We start from the raw sequence: 24,017 nt of genomic DNA on the forward strand, positions 1-24,017 counted from the left end.
ACTATGCACCCCCCCTCCCCCCCCCCCCTCGTAGGAGGGATGGAAATGGTACAAAACACTAACAATTAAAATATCAACCTTGCCACCGAGGGTGCAACTTGATTTTAACTTCTAAGAAAAGTCTTACGGTGAAAGGGTGGCAACTTTATATACTAAAATGATCATTTAAATAACAGCCCATGAAATGCAATATTACATAAAATTCTTCAAGGTTGCCAAACAATAGTTAAGATGCTCTACAGTACACAGATACCGCCACTTAAGATCAAAGGCAGTAACATAAATGTTTCCAAAGATCAAAACATATTTCAGGTATTAGACCGTTACACTCCAAGCAATAAAATCGTTAACTCACCAAATCAAACATGACAGAGGCAGCTACGGTACATTGATAGGGAGATTACCAACAACCCAAAACGAAGGTCGCTCTAACCCGCCCCTACTCCAGAAGGCAAACACGGACCACCCAATTTATAAACAACCAACTTCCCGCGGGTGGGCAAACGGAGAAGAGTGGTGGGGCGACCTCAAAGCAAAACGGCTGGTGACCTCACCAAGAAAACAAGTAGAATTTAACAAGGGTAAATTAAACAACATATCACCAATCACTTAACTTCTAATAAACTGCGATTTGTCGAGAAGACCTGGCGCAGTACCTCCAAATCGCTCTCCCGAACCGTCCGCTGCCAGCCGCTTCAACGGACGCAGGAAGGCGCGCCGATCTCCCGTCTCACGGCGGCGCAGCTCGCACCGGCCAGACTGATGTCGTGGGTTGACTCCTGTTGCTCTCGTTTCGACAGCGAAGTCACTACCCCTCGCTATACGCCGCGGCCCACTGGACTCACGTGGCGACCTCACATGCGCCGACGCTCAAGACGGGCAAGTCATCTTGTGTCTCAGCGCGACCGATCAACCGATAGATCCAGCCGCCAATGACCATTGCCTGAGCAAACTAGAGCAGACTGGCGGCCTAACGCGCAGACTCGGATGCAGGAACTAAACCCCGACCGGGCGACCACTCGCTGAGTTCTCTTACTGGCGGAGTGGAAAGACTCTCATTTTGCCGGCTTTAAAGGTTGATCCGAACGACAGACATACTAGCACTTCAAACGACAGACAGACACTAACTGCCTAACAAATTCTGACGAGAGACAGACTAGCAAGCTGGGGACGAGAGACTGACCCAGACTGACCCACACTCACTGTCGAGCTCATAGCGCCCCTTAAATGCACGTGAACAGGCAACCTTTCCCCTTTGCCACCAGAGGGAGACACCAAAGCTGCGATTGCCACAGCGGCGCCACCGCCAGAAACGGAGGGGGGCTGCTGCGGTGCGCTCTTCAAAACAGAAATTTTTACCACGGCTCAGCTACTTCGTTCCTTTAGAATCGTTTCTTTACGTAATACGGGGTGACCCGAAGGCCGCTAAAGTTTGAAACTGCGCTACTTCACGGAATAATGTAGGTAGAGAGGCAAAGCCGGCCGGTGTGGCCCAACAGTTCTAGGCGCTACAGTCTGGAATGGCGCGACCGCTACGGTCGCAGGTTCGAATCCTGCCTCGAGCATGGGTGTGTGTGATGTCCATAGATTAGTTACGTTTAAATAGTTCTAAGTTCTAGAGGACTGATGACCTCAGATGTTAAGTTCCATATACCCAGCGGTCGTGTTCAGTTCATAAACACAGAACATGACTAAACGAGGAAAGGAAAAACTAATAATATTTTAAAGAAGAGGAACGAGGAAAGTATTCCTAAGTATTTCCTTTAGGTGTGGTCGGTTTCCTGACCGATTAAAGTACTTGGTAGCGAAGCCACTTTATAAAAAGGGAGACAGGGGTAATGTTGACAATTATAGACCTATTTCTATGCAATCGGTGTTTGCTAAAGTTATCGAGAAGGTTGTATATACAAGGTTACTGGAGCATTTAAATTCACATAATTTGCTGTCAAATGTACAGTTTGGTTTTAGAAATGGTTTAACAACTGAAAATGCTATATTCTCTTATGTCTGTGACATTTTTGACGGATTAAATGAAAGGTTGCGAACGCTAGGTGTTTTCTTTGATTTAACGAAGGCTTTTGACTGTGTTAAAGGCAAAATATTGCTGCAGAAGTTGGACCATTATGGAGTAAGGGGAGTAGCTTACAATTGGTTCGCCTCTTACTTTAAGAACAGAAAGCAGAAGGTAATTCTCCGCAATATTGAGAGTGGCAGTGAATTTCAGTCCCAATGGGGCACTGTTAAGTGTGGCGTTCCCCAAGGTTCAGTGCTGGCGCCACTTCTGTTTCTTATTTATATAAATGATATGCCTTCTAGTATTACAGGCGATTCAAAAATATTTCCGTTTGCTGATGACACCAGCTTGGTAGTGAAGGATCTTGTGTGTAATATTGAAACATTACCAAATAATGCAGTTCATGAAATAAGTTTGTGGCTTGTGGAAAATAATTTGATGCTAAATCACAGTAAGACTCAGTTTTTACACTTTCTAACTCACAATTCAACAAGACCAGATTTTTGATCAGACAGAATGGGCATATTATAAGCGAGATGGAACAGTTCAAGTTCCTAGGCGTTCGGATAGATAGTAAGCTGTAGTGGAAAGCCCATGTTCAGGATCTTGTTCAGAAACTAAATGTTGCTTTTATTTACCATTAGAACGGTATCTGAAATAAGTGACAGTTTAACACGAAAAGTAGTCTACCTCACATATTTTCATACGCTTATGTCATATGGTATTATTTTTTGGGGTAATTCTTCTGATTCAAAAAGGGTGTTTTTGGGTCAAAAACGGGCTGTTCGAGCTATATGTGGTGTAAGTTAGAGAACCTCTAGTCGACCCCTATTCAATAGTCTGGGAATTCTGACATTGCCCTCACAGTATACATTTTCTTTAATGTCGTTTGTTGTTAGCAGTATTAGCTTATTCCCAGGAGTTAGCAGCTTTCACTCAGTTAATACTAGGCAGAAATCAAATCTGCATGTGGAATGCACCTCCTTGACTCTTTTGCAGAAAGGAGTGTACTGTTTTGCTGCATCCATTTTCAATAAGCTACCACAAGAACTCAAAAACCTTAGCAGTAGCCCAAACGCTTTTAAGTCTAAACTGAAGAGATTCCTCATGGCTCACTCCTTCTATTCTGTCGAGGAGCTCCTGGAAGAGCTGAAAAATTAAGCAAATTCCAGTGTTACATTTTTAATTTTGTTTATTTAAACTTACGAATTGTCGCCTGAATACGTTTGTTGTATTTCATTTTATCTGTTTCTGCTATCGTGTTATAATTTCATGTATTGACTCGTTCCATGACCATGGAGACTTCTCCTTAATTTGGGCCCACGGAACAATAAATAAATAATCGATCTTAGACAAAGGAGAATGAAGGAGGAGCAACAAAGAGGAATTTACCCTCTTGGTGCAACAACCAACAGTCCTACAGTAGACGAAGAGCATAAGAATCCGGTGGGCAGGACATGTAGACCGTACTCCAGAAGAAAGGTGAACAAGGCACTTGAAGGGAACCAAACATCAGGAAGACCAAGACAGCACTGTATGGACGACCTGGTGAATTACCTGGCAGATCTGAGGACTGAAGGCAGTTGAAACAGCGTGTAGTGTGCAGAGCCGCAGATCACTGGATATGTATGTATGTGCTTTGGCATTGGTTCACTGCTCCTATGCAGACTATTCCCACACAGCATCTCAGATAATTAGGTGATTTTACGTTTCTTGCGCAGTTTACTACCAGAAGACAACGATAATTATAGGTCCAATAATAATGGAAGGGCAGAATTATTACAAAAATTAATCTTATATTGATCTTGTTGTAATATATTTGTAAAACATGTAAGTGGTTTGCCAAAGTGACAATTTTCAGTACTGACTCTCTCCCATATTTGAAATCGCAGATATTCTGCAAAGGTATACACAGTATCGAGCATTCGATCTCTAAAAGAATGTCTATGAACACGCTCAGTACACTGCTAGTAGAAAGCTCTTTGAGGTGCCAGTTGAGATGGACCAAAGAGAAACCAATAGATTGTATTGTTATTTGAGGAATGTTCGGCCTGAATAGTCACAAAACGGTCGAGTTTTGGACGCGGACGGCAAAGAGACCCTGATAGTTAGCCATTTGAACCAATTTTAGAGAGGCCAAACTTGACCCGTATGCCAGAAATGAAATGGGGTGTTATATAAACCAGTGCAAAAACCGGCCAGTACACGGAGCTGGATGACACTACGTCAGGGCCGCCGCTTGAGAATCTTGTGTAAAATGGGCTGCAGTGAGAGAGGGTATCGCATGAACCAGCGATAGCGGCATGGTGACTTTATCAGAAGAGGCAGCGTATGTAGTGTGGCACTACGGTAACAATGCGTGTGCTCGGCTTCACACATTAGGAATGACTGGGCCACGGAGGGGGAGCGGGAAATTGAACATTGTTCATTTAAAACATTTTTAAATTTATTGGGTCACAAATTATTATTATTACTAATGCAAATTGAGGACCAGATAACTATTGAGAACTAGAGTGGCTTTAACAAGGTAATTACTATTTCATTAGAAAGAACATAAAACAGGACGGATAAAACTTACAAGATGGGTAACAGAATTTGGGTGCTCTTTCAAGGGTCGTTTATGTTTTATCCAAACATCCTAGAAATCTGGTTACGCAGGATAGAGCGGATCAGGCTATGGTTGTGGAGGCGGCCATAATCAGTTACTGTCAGTTGCACAAAACACAAAACTTTTATTTTCCTAAGAACCATTTAATTACACATTGCCTTAAAAGGATCAAAATAAAACAATATGGCTGAAGGCCTACTTAAGAAAAATTGAGATATATCCTGGGCTGAAGGCCCAAAACCACATCAAATACAAGAACGGCTGAAGGACTGAACACAAGTTATAAGAAAATTGCTTCAAAGAATACAAGCAGCTGAAGGCCTTACTTAAAAAATGTTTCACACAACACATTGAACAACTCAGGGCTCAGGGCCTGGATAACAAGAATTTCAGATACAGCAAATTTAAAAAAAAAATCGTTTTAAACAAATGAATCTTCAAATTGTAATTTAAGACTGTTGAAGGCATTATCTTAAAAATGTTTCACGTAAAAGCGCGGCTGAAGGCCACACACTGGACACTGAACAACTCAGGGTTTAAGGCCTGGATAACAAGAATTTCAAATAGAACAAACTTTCAAAATTTAGTTTTTAAACAAATCAATCTTCAAATTTTAATTTAAGTCGGTTGAAGGCCTGTCATTGAGTTTCTTTTGGTGGAAAACCAGGCCATCTCAGATATTCATAGACGCTTGTGGAACGTCTTGGGAGGACCTGGCAGTGAATAAAAGCACGGTGAGTCGTTGGGCGAGGCGTCTGCCATCATCGCAACAAGGTGGCGCAAACCTGTCAGATCTCGAGCCTGCCGCAAACAACAGTGACTCCTGCAGTTCTGGAACGCGCGGACACTCTCAACCGGTGTGACCATAGGATCGCAAATGGACGTCCCTGTTGGTAGTGCCGACAAAGTCGTCTACCAGTTGGGGTAATCGAAGATTTATGCCGGCTGGGTTCCTCGCGGCTTAATAAAAGACGATAAAGAACAACGGAGGACCATATGTGGGTAATTGCTTGGGCGTTGCGAGACAGATGGTCACAATATTTTGCATAACAGTGTCACAGACGATGACACATGCGTTCACCACTTCGCCAATCCACGGAGTAGCTCCACATCACCTGTCCTCCGAAGAAAGTGTTCAGAGCCGCAGCCTCGGCCGGTAGAGTCATGGCGACGGCCTTGTGAGACTCTGAGGGAGTTATTCTGTTTGATGTCTACCTTCAGGCTGCGGCGGTCAGCCCGGAAGGGTATCGTTCGACCCTTATTAAACTGAAGGAACGACTTCAGCGTGTTTTGCGGCCGCAAAAATTCGAACGACTTCTTCATCTCCATAACAAAGCAAGGCCTCACACGAGTCTGTGCGACCGAGACTAGCTCTCAAAACGTCTTTGGACTGATCTTCCTCATCCACTCTACAGTCCAGAACTCGCACCTTCCGATTTCCATCTGTTTGGCCCAATGAAGGGCGCACTCTGAGGAAAGCAGTACGTCAATGATTGGGAGTTTATTGAAGAAGTAACCCGTTGGCTCCGACGTCGACCAGAAAAGTGGTGATTATGTCGTGTGACCAGGGCCCCCCTGTCGGGTAGACTGTTCGCCGGGTGCAAGACTCCCGATTTGACGCCACTTCGGTGACTTGCGAGTCGATGGGGATTAAATGATGATGATGATGAGGACAACACAGCACCCAGTCCTTGAGAGGAGAACATCTTCGACCCAGCCAGGAATCGAACTCGGGCTCTTAGGATTGACGTTCTGTTGCGCTGGCGACTCAGCTACCGGGGGCAGACAGACAAGTAACACCATGCGTGCATGCACACCCTCCCAGTAAGACGACCGTAAGGGCGCCACATTGAACGAAGATTATGTTGAAAAATTGGGTTTTGAAGGTAAAAGACTGGAGAATAATGTGCTGTATTGGAAACCTGAATAAATTGAACCTGCTTTCAGAAAAAAGAAGTGTTGCATTATTTATCGAGCGCCCCTCGCACTTTTGGTGACAGAAGCTTACGTTTTGATGGGGTCGCAATTATTGAATTATATGAAAAAACCTAAATCAATTACAAACTACGGCGTGCACACGGTTTATTCAAAATGTAAACGTCACTGGATTGTGGACGATGTAGCGCAAACGACTAGCGAAATTCTGCATGAGCCGCTCGTGTCGAATGCCACCTGAGTGGCTGTTTTCAGCTCATCAATGGTTTTGAGGTTATTGCTGTACACCTTGTCTTTAACATAGCCCCACAAAATACAGTCGCATGTGTTCACCTCCGGAGAATATGGCGGGCAATCGAGGCCCATACCACTGGCCTCTAGGTATCCTCCAGAACGCGGTCCTCAAATTGTTCCTCCAGGACATCAGACACTCCCCTCCTTCGATGGGGTCGAGCTCAGTCTTGCATGAACCACATTTTGTTGAAATCAGAGACACTTTGGATAATGAGGATGAAATCATCTTCCAAACCCTTACGTACCGTATAGTAGCCATCGTGCCTTCAAGGAATATTGCAACGATTAATCTATGACTGGACGTTTCACACTATTCAGTCACCCGTTGAGGGTGACGAGACAACTCGATCGTGGAATGCGGATTCTCAGTGCCCAAAATGAGCCAGTTTCGCTGTGGCAAAACATCACTGATGCCGATGACCTCCGGAATGGCTGTTCTGAGCAACCTCATCCAAAGCTAAGGCTTCGTCGCTAAAAAAAAACCACGCATGCGCATACTAATTCTCATCACGCCGCGCCGCCAACCGTCCAGTTTGAACGTCCTCACGCAGACCGTTCAAACATGCCGATTTTTTTTCATGTTGTTCAATAATTGTCAGCCTGTACATGAGTACCAAGACGTTTACTCCCCCTACCACTCACATACTAGCGTAGTCGATACCCTCAGCAAACACCACTCGATCTGGCAGCCTGTGAGTCGGAAAATAATATACAGGCGCGCGTTAGCGGTTTAGGTCAGGGAGGCGGGTTCGAGCGCCTATCCTGAGGAGGGGAGCTGACAGCAGGCGTTTCCTGCAGAGACGCTGCGGCTGTACCCGGTGATGGCCGGCGCGTACCTGGAGGAGTGCACGCAGACGCACCGCCTCAGCGGCCCTGGAGGCTCCAGCGTCGTGGTGGAGGCGGGCACCCACGTCGTTGCGCCGCTCTTCTCGCTCCAGAGGGACCCGCGACACTTCCCGGAGCCTCTGCGGTTCATCCCGGAGCGCTGGAGCCCGGAGAACAGCGCGGGGCGACACCCGGGCGTCTACATGCCCTACGGAGCCGGCCAGCGTCGCTGCGTGGGTGAGTCTGGCTGACCGCGCTTCCCACAATAGGGAGGGGCGTGGCGGGCGGTTGGATGATGGAACATGAGTGATATTTAGTGTGTGTGTATGTGTGTGTGTGTGTGTGTGTATGTGTGTGTGTGTGTGTGACGAAGGAATTCGTGGTGCGTCGCAAGTGCTACCCACAACTCCTTCTCAGATAAGAAAGCTAACTATCCACAATGAGAGTAGACAGTTGTTATAAACGTGGTTCCCCGCCATTACTCCTCTCCATTGCGGTACTTGCTTGACCTGCACACTGCAGCGGCATTTAAAGTCAACCAAGTTATAATGTGTACAGTGTACTTGCTGTTTGTAAATCACTTGATTGCTGCACTTCTGAACGGGCAGAAATTGGAAGATTTCAGGCTGTTAATGCTTTGTGTCTGACCACAGCCACGGTCATTAATAGTAATACTACTACTACTACTGCTACTACTACTAATAATAATAATAATAATACAGCAGCAGCAACAAATCAACAACTCAACCAATTACTGAAGATAACAAAAGTATTCAGCAACGATATAAATATGGCTTTCGGAGCAGACAAACGTAAGAAAAATAGCATAATCAAGGGGAAAACACACTAAACAAGAAGATTACTTATTGGATAACCACAGCGACTGCATAGAAGCGATGGAAAAAACAGTTGTTTATAAATATCTATGATACAGGCAAAAATTAGGAATAGATAATACAAATATTAAAGAAGAACTAATAGAAAAATATAGACAAAGACTAACAAAAATACTGAAAACATAATTGACAGCAAGAAATAAGACAAAAGCTATAAATACTTGTGCTATACCAAAATTGATCTATTCATTTTGAGTAGTGAAATGGAGTAACAGAGAACTAGAAGCACTCAATACACTTACACGATCACAATGTCACAAATATAGAATACATCACATACATTCAGCAACAGAACGATTCACATTAAGCAGAAAGGAAGGAGGAAGGGGATTTATCGACATAAAAACCTACGTTATGGACAGGTAGACAATTTAAGAAAATTCTTTATAGAACAAGCAGAAACTAGCAAAATACACAAAGCAATCACTCATATAAATACATCGGCTACACCATTGTAATTTCATGACCACTTCTACAACCGTTTAGATCACATAACATCAACAGCTACAAAGAAAGTAAATTGGAAAAAGAAAACACTACATGGCAAGCACCCGTATCATCTAACACAGCCACATATCGATCAAGACGCACCCAACACATGACTAAGAAAAGGCAATATATACAGTGAGACGGAGGGATTCATGCTTGCAGTACAGGATCAAACAATAAACACCAGACATTACAGAAAGCATATTATTAAAGATCCCAATACCACAACAGATAAATGCAGCCTTTGCAAACAACAAATAGAAACAGTAGATCACATCACAAGCGGATGTAGAATACTAGCAAATACAGAATACACCAGAACACATGACAATGTCGCAAAAATAATACATCAACAACTTGACACACAACATAAACTAAGAAAACAACACGTTCCCACTTACAAGTATGCACCACAAAATGTACTGGAGAATGATGAACACAAATTATACTGGAACAGAACCATTATAACAGATAAAACAACACCACGTAACAAACCTGACATCATACTCACCAATAAAAAGAAGAAATTAACAGAACTAATCGAAATATCCATACCCAATACAACAAATATACAGAAGAAAACAGGAGAAAAAATTGAAAAATACATCCAACTGGCAGAGGAAGTCAAGGACATGGTGGTATCAGGATAAAGTTGACATTATACCAATTATACTATCAACTACAGGAGTCATACCACACAATATCCACCAGTACATCAACGAAATACAGCTACATCCAAACGTATATATACAACTACAGAAATCTGTAATTATTGAAACATGTTCAATTACCCGAAAGTTCCTAAATGCAATGTAACACATACCGTACAGTTAAAAGGAAGTCACGCTTGATCAAGGTCCGCGTCACTTTCCATTTTTAACCAGACATAACGTCTGATGAAGGAAAGAAATAATAATAATAATAATTCTGTGGTGCTACAGAAGAATGCTGAAGATTAGATGGGTAGATCACATAACTAATGATGAGGTATTGAATAGAATTGGAGAGAAGAGAAATTTGTGGCACAACTTGCCTACAAGAAGGGATCGGTTGGTAGGGCACATTCTGAGGCACCAAGGAATCACCAATTTAGTTTTGGAGGGCAGCGTGAAGGGTAAAAATCGTAGATAGAGACCAAGAGATGAATACACTAAACAGATTCAGAAGAATGTAGGTTGCAGTAGTTACTGGGAGATCACGAAGCTTGCACAGAGTAGCATGGAGAGCTGCATCAAATCAGTCTCTGGACTGAAGACCACAACAACAATAACAAGAACAACAATAATAATTCTGTGTATGGCATTACAGTGGCATTCATGAAGTTGCTGCTGTGTCGTGTTGCCAATTAATTCGTTTATCTGTTTCGAAGCTAGAAATGAAGCAATTTGTGAACTACTGTAGGTACTGTGATCAACATGGAAAAGACATGTTCTCGAGATATTTAGCATTTTTGAGCTATACGTCTCACTTTTATCATCAGCGATTTCCGCGATAGAGCTCAACAGTGTGTGTTGTGGGTGGACTATTTGAGGAACACCGCATTAATGTTACTAAATGAGAAAAAAGATATTATTGACAACTGATATAATTATTAATAGAATCTTACAAAATATAATAATAGTAAAGATCTTTTGAAAATAACTTAGTTCCGTGACTGGAAAGGAATCGAATCGTTTAGTTTTTCCTCCTCGGAATATTCCATTTTATTCCTCAGGGGGTAGTTACCCCCAGGTTGGGAATCGATGCTCTAGTCTGTACTTCACTTTTCCATATTTCCAACTCTCCATAAGTACTACGGTCGTACTGAAAGAGGTGAACAATAATTTTTAATCTCTTAACACTTGTCTTTTTTAGAGAAACCAAGTACATCATCTTAGTCTACAGATATTTGCATTGATTTATTGTATATAGTGCACTAGTTTATTATTTACATATTTTATCTTAGATAATCTGTCATCGCATTTGCGCTGAAATCCTTCCCCTCCTTTTATTCCTAAATGTAACATTAACATTTTTCATCCCTGGAAAAGGAGTTGCTCTGCAGAAGCACTAGTTTACCATATTTGATCGTACAAAATTTCACTGCACCACCTTTATACCTCATGATGCCATAACACTCGAAAACAGGTCAGCACAATGGCGACAACACGTTGTGGAGTGTACGCTGCTGATGTGTGCAGCACACGACAAGAAGTGTTATTTGGATTCTACGATACACAGGCCGAGTGAAAGTACTCTTCTGGTTTACAGTGGACCTGAAGATTGGGGAAGTGTAGCGCTGAAAGTAGTTGTTTGAAATAAATATCTTTTTGATAATATGGCTCGGGTGGTTCGATTCCTTTATTTTTGCCACAATACTCGTCAAAAAAATCAGTACCTTCATTTTGCAGTCTGTGAAGAAGGTTTTGGCTGGATGTTCTTCTCTGAAGTTTATGGCCTTCCGTCAACAAACATGAGACACAACAGACTTTGAGTCATTTCTTGCGCTGCACTGTGCCCTACCGCAAACCTAGCAGCGGTTTCATTAGCTGTAACACACCTGTCTTCTCTAACGAGCTCGGCCGAGCGGTTCTAGGCGCTACAGTCCGGAACTGCGCGACCACTACGGTCGCAGGTTCGAATCCTGCCTCGGGAATGGATGCGTGTGATGTCCTTAGGTCAGTTAGGTTTAAGTAGTTCTAAGTTCTAGGGAACTGATGACCTCAGATGCTAAGTCCCGTGGTGCTCAGAGCCATTTTATAACGAGCTCAACGCAAGCTATCTCCTTGTTGCATTCCGTGGAGGCAGTTCGCAGGCGACAGCTGAGAGACTCATCTTGAATTCTCGTTTTCCCCTTTTTGAAACACTTCACCTATCTCCTAAGGCTGCTAGCTCCCACGCAGAGCATACGCACTTTGAAATGTGAGGCGAATTTCGAAATCAATGTTAGCACGCTGTCGAAACGTAGCGTTGATGTACACCATTTAGCCTGTGGTAACTTGGTAGACACCGATGACGTCACAATACGGAAACTCGTGAAGGAAGTCCGTAGATTACGATCCAGCAATCGTTTTTCTTACATTGTTGAAATTTGAATTTCTACAGTGGAAGAAGCTCATTACCAGTATCCGGGGAACTGGAACTGTTAAATGATGATGACCACGCGCTCAAAATTCTAATATTTCGGTAACAGTGTACTCTTTCTCCTGTACCTAGAACAGTTCACAATCAAAGTGGCTTCCACATTTCTACAAACTCTGCCTCTATCAAACATCGACTCGACCGAACATAGATAGCTTAGCTCGCCTTAAAGTACAAATTTCAATATTCCACTCGCCACGCGCTGTTTGAATACGAGCAGCACACAAACAATCACTAAACAGGAACAGATAATGCAAATAACTGACTAATGCTAACACGAAATTTCGGTGTAATACAGTACGAATCAAGTATGACCACAGCCCCTCTCTTTTTTATTCTTATTTATTTATTGAATCATCAGTTTTCTGACTGGTTTGGTGTGGCCCGCCACGAATTCCTGACCTGTGCCAACCTTTCCGTCTCAAAGTAGCACTTGCAAGCTACATCCTCATTATGTTCAGAATGTATTCCTATCTCTATCTTCTGCTACAGTTCTTACCTTCCACAGCACCTTCTAGTATGGTGGAGGTCATTCACTGATGACTTAACGGAAGCCCACCATGTACCTTCTTCTTCGCCTTTCTTCACCGATTCTACGGAGCACCCGCTCATTCCTTATATCATTAGTCCACCTAACTTTCAACAATCGTCTCTAGCACGAAATCTAAAATGCTTTGGCTCTCTTCTGTTCCTCTTTCCTCACAGCCCGTGTTTCACTATTATAAAATGCTGTGCTCCAAACGTACATTCCCAACAGTTTCTTCCTCAAATTATGCCCTACATTTTACACTACTGGACTTCTCTTGGTCAGGATTGTATTAGTAGTTTGTGGTAGTCTGTTTTCTGTGCCCTCCTTGCTCAGTCCGTCATGGGTTGGTTTGCTATCTAAGTAGCAGAAGTCCTCATTTTCATCTTCTTCGTGAACCCCAAGTACTGATGTTGGGTTCCTGGATATTCTCGTTTCTGATACTTCTCAGTGCGAATAGCAAACGAAACGGTCACTCTTGGACCTGTTTTGTTGTTGTTATGGTCTTCAGTCCTGAGACTGATTTGATGCAGCTCTCCATGCTACTCTATCCTGTGCAAGCTTTTTCATCTCCCAGTACCTACTGCAACCTACATCCTTCTGAATCTGCTTAGTGTATTCATCTCTTGGTCTCCCTCTACGATTTTTACCCTCCACGCTGCCCTCCAATACTAAATTGGTGATCCCTTGATGTCTCAGAACATGCCCTACCAACCGATCCCTTCTTCTGGTCAAGTTGTGCCACAAACTTCTCTTCTCCCCAATTCTATTCAGCACCTCCTCATTAGTTATATGATCTACCCATCTAATCTTCAGCATTCTTCTGTAGCACCACATTTCGAAAGCTTCTATTCTCTTCTTGTCCAAACTATTTATCGTCCACGTTTCACTTCCATACATGGCTACACTCCATACAAATACTTTCAGAAATGACTTCCTGACATTTAAATCAATACTGGATGTTAACAAATTTCTCTTCTTCAGAAACGCTTTCCTTGCCATTGGCAGCCTACATTTTATATCCTCTCTACTTCGACCATCATCAGTTATTTTGCTCCCCAAATAGCAAAACTCCTTTACTACTCTAAGTGCCTCATTTCCTAATCTAATTCCCTCAGCATCACCCGACTTAATTAGACTACATTCCGTTATCCTTGTTTTGCTTTTGTTGATGTTCATCTTATATCCTCCTTTCAAGACACTGTCCATTCCATTCAACTGCTCTTCCAAGTCCTTTGCTGTCTCTGACAGAATTACAATGTCATCGGCGAACCTCAAAGTTTTTATTTCTTCTCCATGAATTTTAATACCTACTCCGACTTTTTCTTTTGTTTCCTTTACTGCTTGCTCAATATACAGATTGAACAACATCGGGGAGAGGCTACAACCCTGTCTTACTCCCTTCCCAACCACTGCTTCCCTTTCATGTCCCTCGACTCTTATAACTGCCATCTGGTTTCTGTACAAATTGTAAATAGCCTTTCGCTCCCTGTATTTTACCCCTGCCACCTTTAGAATTTGAAAGAGAGTATTCCAGTCAACACTGTCAAAAGCTTTCTCTAAGTCTACAAATGCTAGAAACGTAGGTTTGCCTTTCCTTAATCTTTCTTCTAAGATAAGTCGTAAGGTCAGTATTGTCTCACGTGTTCCAGTGTTTCTACGGAATCCAAACTGATCTTCCCCGAGGTTGGCTTCTACTAGTTTTTCCATTCGTCTGTAAAGAATTCGTGTTAGTATTTTGCAGCTGTGACTTGGACCTGTAGTATACTTAATTATGCGCTTCGAAAGTATCCTTCTCGCTGCATTCAATTTCCAGTGACTCTCTCAACTCGGACTATGCCTGTTTCCTGTATATTTTTTCTACGGTAGATAAATGTTTAAATAACGTGATATTTATGTTTTGATTTCATTTGGATATGAAGCTCTTTGTGTTTACCGTGTTTGTAGTTAAAATTGTAGGATGTAAGGTCCGCCAAATAACTGGTGGACCTTACATCCTACAATTTTTATGCTTTTCTTATTTCAATGAATACAGCCCGTGCAATATTTTCAATAGAGCTTTGCGTGGCCTCTGTCGTCTGAACTGCGTTTTCTGTCGTCGCTGTAATATTAACATGTAAACTTCCTTGAAACTGAGTACATGTTTACCATTTTACAGGCAATATATTGCGCTGTTCTAGCTAGAGCATAACTTACTTCTAAAGAGTAGCGACACTGTTACGCCTTACGTCATTTTCTACCAAAATCGATAGTTTTTCAAATAACTTTGAAATTATTGAACACGAAGCTATTGAAACGTCCGTACGATATTTTTGTGCTCAGATATATCTATTGCGATTTTAACTCTGCAGCTTCAAACTGCAGTCATGTGTTATTTCGGTAAAGCGTCGACACACAAACTTCTACACAATGTTTTTATACCAAAACACATATGCTATTAAAATTTTTAACTTTAGCTAAGGAGAAACTCGTTAAAACATCGATTTTTGTGGAAACTGTAGAACAGGCGACGTTCAGACTCAAGATGAATTACGTTTACATGTTTCTGAACCATCTTTGCAGCCATTTAATAATTTTAAGTTATCACAACTTTTAGTAGCTTGTTATGCAGAACTACTGCGATATACCCAGACAGAAGGTCACGTCTTGACTTAGTAACGAAGATCGAGAAAAGTAGTGGATATAATCTTGCTCTCGCCGATAGCTATCCGACGAACTTGCTTGTTCACAACGTATGGGCAGGTGTACTCACCTCCTGGTTTGATAACATGTTTTCAAATCCTACACTTACCTCCTTATCTCAAAATTACACCTCTTCTCGGATCTGAGTTACGCCTTGTATATCTTCCAAATTCACTGTCCTCCTACAAATGTTACTCTCCATAGCTCCTGATGCCTGATACTGTCAGACGTCTTGGTCCGTAATCTAATTATCATGTTCTGGACTCTTTTGCTCTCCAATTTTACAGAATGCACCCCCATTTTTATAAGCTAGTTTAATTTGTAACATTATTCTGCAACGTCTCATGGAAAACGCTTCGATTCTTACTTTCTCCAGTTTTCTTACTGCCCTTGACTCACTTCCACACAATGTTATGCCTGACACATACATTCTTAGAAGTTTCCTTTTTTCATATATAAGGCTTGTAACTGATATTAGATGAATGTTTCACAGAGAATGAACTCTGCCTGAGCTAGCTTGCTTCTTATGACCTATTTGTGCCGGCCGGAGTGGCCGAGCGGTTCTAGGAGCTTAAGTCTGGAACCGCGCGACAGCTACGGTCGCAGGTTCGAATCCTGCCTCGGGCAAGGATGTGTGTGATGTCCTTAGGTTTAAGTAGTTCTAAGTTCTAGGGGACTGATGACATCCGCTGTTAAGTCCCATAGTGCTCAGAGCAATTTTTTTGCCCTATTTGTTTTGTTCGTCATGAGTTATTTTACTCCCTTCATGACAGAATTCCTTCATCTACTTTTACGTCTACATGGATACCCTACAAATCACATTTAATTGTCTGGCAGAGGATTCATCGAACCACCTTCAAAATAATTCTATCACTTCGTTTGGCGCACGGTCCTAAGATCTTAAGCCTTTCGATAATTTCACTTCTGCTACTATCTCTTTGGTCTACTATCAAACGATATCCTTTGTTCAGGATATTGTACATTCCACGGAACAGGTCCCACTTTCCTTCCGCATATCACATACAATAGCAGTGTCATCAGCGAATCTTATTATTGATATTGTTATAATTGCACTTTGAACTTACATCTGATTACTTCTTTTATTTCTTCATTGTTCTTCGGCATACACGTTCAACAGTAGAGGAGACAGATTCAGCCTTGCATTTTATTTCTTTCAGTCTTGGCACATTTCTGACGTCATCTAAAGAGATCCGCAGCATTGTTTGCCATTCTTCTGTGCATCAATCTTGTCAGTAGCTTACATGCGTGAGTTGTTAAGCTGATTGTGAGACAGTTCTCGCCTTTGTCGGCTCTTATAATCTTCTGAATTCTGTGGATGATATTTTTCCGATATGGCCACTCTCATACATTCTACACACCAACACGAATAATCTGCTTACATCTGTTAATGACACTAGCTATGAATTTGCTCGAACGGTACTTTCAGTATAGTTAGGTGTGGCATACGACCCTGACGGTGGTCTATACATTTCTGGACCAAAATAGTAACGTCAGTCCTGATAATCTGTGATTGTGATTTTCAGGGAAGACACGTCAAACAATGATATGTACTGCACCTCCTGTTCAATGTACTGTGCTTGTTACATATTTTATACTGCACATTTCGGGGAAATAGGAAATATAGGAAAAGATGGATTACAGATTAACGTAAAGGAGACACGTTCAGTTGCAGACAGGAACAATTAAAAGACACTTACACAAAGCTTTCGGCTACAGCCTTCTTCAGCAAAGAGAAACACACACCACTCATACACACAAGCAAGTACGACTGACGCAAACTTAACCGCCAACTCAGGCAGCTCGGAACAGAGAAGATCTTCCTTGCTTCCACATCTTTGTGATTGACTGCGTGCTTGAACGCATCGAACACGCTCCTGTTGTCGCTCTTTTGTAGATGTTGAAGGTCAGCCCAATTCATCAACAGTTTCTTCATGGCATATAATAATCTCTGCTTTCTTATAGCGTCAAATTGGAACTTAAATTCGAATTTTCAATAACAATCTCTTCGTCAGGAATAAGTGAGTACATTTATTCGGACAGGTGTCATAGCGAAGTCGGTGGAGTTTTGGAGCCTTTTGCATCGTAAATTACTCTGTCATTTTCTCTTTAGTCTCTCATCGTCGATAGCCCTTGTGGTGTCACCGCCAGGCACCACACTTGCTAGGTGGTAGCCTTTAAATCGGCCGCGGCCCGTTAGTATACGTCGTACCCGCGTGTCGCCACTATCAATGATTGCAGACCGAGCGCCGCCACACGGCAGGTCTAGAGAGACTCCCTAGCATTCGCCCCAGTTGTACAGCCGACTTTGCTAGCGATGGTTCACTGACTACATACGCTCTAAGTTGCAGAGACGACAGTTTAGCATAGCCTTCAGCTACGTCATTTGCTAAGACCTAGCAAGGTGCCACATTCAGTTACTATGTATTCTGAACAGACAATATTGTGAATCATGTACCGTCAAGAGCGACGTTCATCATTAATGGATTAAAGTTAAGTATCAAACTAGCTACGTCCGCTTTGTGAATTCTAATTCCTTGTCATGTTCCAGACCTCACGTCAGTATAGTTCTTCCCTCCTCACGCCAGCCTGCCTGAGCTAAAACGCGTGCATTTCGGCCTCCTCTAGTAACACGGTGTTGGCCCTTGTGCCAATTCTCAATCATCACAGGAGCTATACCTCAGGCTCTGCTCGGTTATGCTGCCGTGCTGTAGGGCGGCCTCAGGATCCCTGGAAATGACGTCACCCATTTCTGTGAGGGAGCAGCTGTACTGGTCAAGGGTAAAATAATTCGTACAGTTTCCAGGCGGTGTGGAAGTTCCACAAGGTCCAATAAAAGTTTTTAATGTAGAAAATGAACGGTTGCTGGAGACAAAAGTCTGATTCTACACACAAAGTACTGCGACACTATTATCTGTTCGTAATGTGCAATAATAACTGTAACCAGTAGAATGCTGCGCGGGGTAGCCGTGCGGTCTTGGGCACCTTGCCACGGTTCGCGCGTCTACCCCCCGTCGGAGGTTCGAGTCCTCCTTGGGGCATGGGTGTGTGTGTGTGTTGTTCTTCTCTTAAGTTAGTTTAAATTTGATTAATTAGTGTGTAAGCGTAGGGAACGATGACGTAAGCAGCTTGGTCCCATAGTAACTTACCACCACCACCAGTAGAATGGCAATTATCTTAGTGGCGTGTGTTTGTGATCTCTGGGTTTTGAGAGTGTGCATAAAAGTTCGAATACTTTGATTTCCAACGGTTACCACTAACCCTTTTTGGGGTGAAAGTTTTCAGAAAAGTCGTAAATATACTTTATGCTATAGTCCGTCCTGCTCTTTATACTGCCGCATACGCTGGCCGTAACATCATATATGTCTCAGCTGATTGAATGCATTGAACTCAAAATACTCGCACACCAGAACAGAAGTAATGTGTACTTTGGTCAGACTGGATACGGAGAAGACAAATCCCTGGAAAAAAATGACATAGAATAGTTGCATTAAACTTTCAGTTTCGTTGCCATCGGCACCTCTCCTCAAAAACTTCAGATTTGGTAACATAAAATGAGTTACACAAACGTCCTGACATTCAATCATGATTGGGAACTGTGGTTTACTTGGCTACATGGACTGTGTGCAGTTTCATGACTCCTAGAACTATCTACAGTTCATGCCAGTCCTTAGTTATTATGCCTAGCTAAATCTTGTACAAGCTAAATCTTGTACACACCAATAATGTCTTATCATTAGTTCACGAACAACAAGAGAGGACCTTGTAGTACAAAGAAACGTTGCTGGAACAATGACCGTATCTGATCAAGTAACCTTCAAAACAACGTCTTAGCCACAGTAAAAAGTTTACAAATAAAGCATAATTTCATAATTGTCTCTATAGCTGCACCAAAACAAAATACGCTAATGTCATAATAGACTGAGAAAAGGTAAGATACTCGTTCAAGTGCAGGATACGTATTTTATACCATTAAAACATCATTAATGAAAATCAGAAACGTTGTTCATGAAGACAGGGTTTCCTCGTCAGCACAAAATTAATTAATAGTTTCTCATGGCATCTCACTTCCAAAACTTAAAAAACAGACATTGCAAGTAAAACTTTTTCACTCATGTTCTTTATTCTGCCTGTAGTGTAGGCACAACTTACTGACCTTTCCACCTTTTCCACGGTTTTTCTAAAGATCAAATGCCCACTAGGTGATAATTCATAATTAAGTTTGGTGTACTCTCGCCTTCCATTTTCGTGACGTGGTCATCACAATTTTCCTGTATTCGTTAATCCCGTTCTTCTATGACGTCAACATTGTGTGTCCGAGGAATACTTCGTAGGAATCGCATTTCCGTGTTGTAATGCGCCTTGTATCTTATATTATTGTATTCTTAATTTCTCTTTGTTGCAGCCCATGACTCACTTCCATACGTCTTGACTGGTACTGACATCGTTTTGTGAACTTACGCAGAGTTTCCTTTCTTATTTTAGTTCTGAAGGTAGTGTAGATTGTTCCGTTACGTAATTAAATATTTCTGCTTTCTTTTAAATGTTCAGTTTAGTCATGAATGAGACTGAATTTCCTGAGAATTTGGAAGAGCCATTGTTTGTTTGTTTATTTACACTGAACAGCCAAAGAATCTGGTAGACCTGCCTAATATCGTGTAGGATCCCCGCGAGCACGCAGAACTGTAGCAACACGACGTGGCATGTTGTTGATGTTGTGGTCTTCAGTCCTGAGACTGGTTTGATGCAGCTCTCCATGCTACTCTATCCTGTGCAAGCTTCTTCATCTCCCAGTACCTACTGCAGCCTACATCCTTCTGAATCTGCTTAGTGTATTCATCTCTCGGTCTTCCTCTACGATTTTTACCCTCCATGCTGCCCTCCAGTATTAAATTGGCTATCCCTAGATGCCTCAGAACATGTTCTACCAACCGATCACTTCTTCTAGTCAAGCTGTGCCACAAACTCCTCTAGACACATGGTATGGACCCGAATAATTTCTGAAGTAGTGCTGGTGGGAATTGGCACCGCGTATCCTGTAGAGCTGTCTATAAATCCGTAAGTGTACTAGTGGGTGGAGATCTCTTCTGAACAGCAAGTTACAGGGATCCCAGATATGCTCACGAATGATCATATCTAGGGAGTTCGGTGGCCAGCAGATGTTTTTAAACTCAGGAGAGTGTTCCTGGAGCCACGCTGTAGCAATTTTGGACGTGTGTAGCACGTAGAAAGCCAAAATAACCTTCGGTGAAATAAAAAGAAACGATGGTAGTGTTAAAGGTGCAATTCCACTTTTAAATGCAGAGGAGAGAGCGGATAGATGGGAAGAGTAAATTGAATACCACCATGAGGGCGAAGACTTGCCTGATGTCATAGATGAAGAAGCAGAAGTTGATATAGAAGAGAGAGGGGTCCAGTATTAGAACCAGAATTTAAAAGAGCTTTGGAAGACGTAAGTTCAAATACGGCAGAATGAAAAGATAATATTCCATCAGAATTTTTAAAAAAATTGTGGGAAGTGGCAACAAAAAGACTATTGGTGTTGATACTGTCCTGTTGATAATGACCAAGTCCGTCGGAATGTACAATGGACATGAATTGATGCAGGTGATCAGACAGGACGCTTACGTACGTGTCACCTGTCAGAGTCGTGTTTAGACCATCAGGGGTCCCATATCACTCCAACTGCACACGCCCCACACCATTACATAGCCTCTACCAGCTTGAACAGTCCCCTGCTGACATGCAGCGTCCATGGATTCCTCGGTGCGAGCGCCACCGCAGAGGCGTGCGTTAGCAACCTCGGCCACGGAGGCGGGTTTTGAAAAGGTTCTCTCTTTCTGTTTACTGTCCATTAATTATTACTGACTGGAAATTGACCCTGGCCCATGAAAGGCATAATTTTTGTTCTGTGTGAAAGCTTATGGGACTTAACTGCTAAGGTCATCAGTCCCTAAGCTTACACACTACTTAACCTAAATTATCCTAAGGACGAACACTCACACCCATGCCTGAGGGAGGACTCGAACCTTCGCCGGGACCAGCCGCACAGTCCATGACTGCAGCGCCCGAGACCGCTCGGCTAATCCCGCGCGGCTAATTTTTGTTCTCTTTGGAGCTATTAAATGGGACCAGCTCGTATGAGAGGTTTTACCTCATCAGTAATCACAATTTGATCGACAGTAAAGAGTAGAAATAATTTCTTTCATTGAAGTGGTCCATTGATCGTGACGGGGCCAAATATCTCACATTTTGAGCATTTATTGCACTAATGTGGTATTTACGGGTAATCGCGCTGTAACAGCATGCGTAATTTCACAAAGGTACATGTATCACATTGGAACAACCGAAATAACATGTTCAAACGTACCTACGTTCTGTATTTTCATTTAAAAAACCTACCTGTTACCAATGTTCGTATAAAATTGTGAGCCATATGTCTGTGACTATTACAGCACCATCTATCGTAAAGCGAAAAAAGTAGTCCAACTAAAACATTCATATTTCTTTACCTACTACACGAATATGTAATAAAAACTGGGGGTTCCTATTTTAAAAAAAACGCAGTTGATATCCGTTTGACCTATGGCAGCGCCATCTAGCGCGCCAACCATAGCGCCATCTGGTTTCCCCCTTCAAGCTAGACGGGTTTCGTTCTTTGTAGTTTTCTAGTTTGATGCTAATTTCGTGAGATATTTGGCCCGATAACTATCAATGGACCACCCTGTATATATAAATATATATTACTATTATTATTATTGGTGTTTTGCCCTTAAAGAGCGCATTTGGACTTAACTACGTGGCCAGTTCCTTTTGCTGCCTTCCTTGCGGCCCAAACTTCCCTCATTCGCTCGCTGTGTTTCTGTTTCTGGTCCTCTGCCCATGTTTCTTGTCGGCTTTGTGTTTTCGGCTTCATCTTGATTGCCTTTTTGGTTGCCCATATTTCTTTCATCTTCCGGCTATGATCTTCCTTGCGTTCTTCGTTCTATTTTACGCCTTTTCGTTTGTCACATTGTATGTCATGTAGTTTACTTTTCTTAATGATCTTTCTGAATTTTATTCCGTCGTTTATTGTGTCTGCTGTTATGTTGAGCTGTTTCAGGTCGTTTTTCACCTCTGCCACCCATTTGTTGTTTCTAGTGGTTACCCAGTCAAAGATCTGTTTGGTCAGTCTGTGTGATGGCATTCTGTATAGGTGTCCATAGAATTGTAGTCTGCGTTTTCTAATCTTTTCTGCGATTGTCTCCGTGTGTTTGTATAGTTCCTCTGTAGGTTTCTTGATCCATATTCCATTGTTGTTAGTTGCGCCAAATATTTTCCTAAGTATTTTCCGTTCTACTTATTCTAGTTGTCTGATACGTGTATGCCCTAGGATTAGTGTGGTCTCTGCTGCATACAGTGCCTCTGGGAGCACCACCGTGTCGTAGTGGCGTAATTTGGCTTTTTGTGAGATCTTGTTGTAATGATTCCACACTACTTTGTATGCCTTGCCCAGTTTACTTTTTCTTACTTCGTTTGAGTCTCTGTTATGTCCGCTCATTTGCAGTGTTTCACCGAGGTATTTGAAGTTTGCCGTTTTGTAAATCGTGCCATACTTTGTGTTCATAAACTGTGTCTTTTCGTAAGAGATCTGTAGTCCAGTTATGGAAGCGATTTCGTATAGTTTTTCAATAGCGTCTTTTGTTTCTTTTATACCTTTCGTGACAATCGCCAAATCGTCTGCAAAAGCCAGGCATTTAATCTGTAGGTTTCCTAAGGTTATCCCTTGTTGTGATGTTTCCCATTCTTTTATTACCTTATCTAACACCAGTTTGAAAAGGAGAGGTGAGAGGCCATCGCCTTGTCGGACACCTGTGCGAATTTCAAAGGGCTCAGAACTTTACTTTGGAGGTCGTGTTGGTTTTGTCTACTTTGTATTCTGCTAGAATTTTGAAGAGAGTGTTCTGGTCGATAGAGTCGTACGCCTTTTTGAAGTCGACAAAGGTAATGATCAGATTCTGTTTGTGTTGTAAAATCATTTTCAGGTTCCAGATTTGTTCCGCACAAGACCGCCCTTTACGGAAGCTTGCTTGGTATTCCCCAATCAAGTGGTCGGTCTGTCATTCTAGTCTGTTCAGTAAAGCTTTAGAGAGGATCTTGTATGTGACCAGTAGTAGGGATATTCCTCTGTAGTTGTTCGGGTCAATCTTATCACCTTTTTTTGTGTAGTGGGTGTATCAGGGCAATTTTTCAGTCGTCAGGAATTTTCATGGTCTTCCAGATATCTTCCAAGATCCTGTGGATGTCTTTGGTGAGTTTTGGGTCTTGTAAGTTCCAGATTTCCGCGATGATGCCGTCTTCTCCTGGTGCTCTACGATTCTTGAGTGACTTGATTATTTCTTTAACTTCTGCTAGAGTTGGAGGTTCACTATCTAGATTGTACGTGCTCGTTTCTGTCATCGTTTCACCATAGGGGGTTCCGTGTTGAGCAGTTTTGCAAAGTACTTTGCCAGAATGTCACAATTGTTTTTGGTATTGGTTTCTAGGGTTCCATCCGGTCTTCTGAAGCGCAATTTGGGTGGTTGATATCGAGTCATATTTTCTCTGAACGTTCTGTAAAAGTTTCTTGTA

General features: G+C 42.3%; 1 protein-coding gene across 1 annotated transcript in view; it reads left to right on the forward strand.

Moving 5' to 3' along the window:
- LOC126412589 (uncharacterized) overlaps positions 1-24,017 on the forward strand; it is a 236,615-nt gene that overhangs the window by 208,445 nt on the left and 4,153 nt on the right. The window contains exon 13 of the mRNA XM_050082250.1: positions 7,650-7,913. Coding sequence (XP_049938207.1) covers positions 7,650-7,913 — 264 coding nt within the window. The remainder of the gene's footprint in view (positions 1-7,649; positions 7,914-24,017) is intronic.

This window comes from Schistocerca serialis, chromosome 7 (genome assembly GCF_023864345.2).
Source record: "Schistocerca serialis cubense isolate TAMUIC-IGC-003099 chromosome 7, iqSchSeri2.2, whole genome shotgun sequence".
In the NCBI taxonomy this organism is placed as follows: domain Eukaryota; kingdom Metazoa; phylum Arthropoda; class Insecta; order Orthoptera; family Acrididae; genus Schistocerca; species Schistocerca serialis.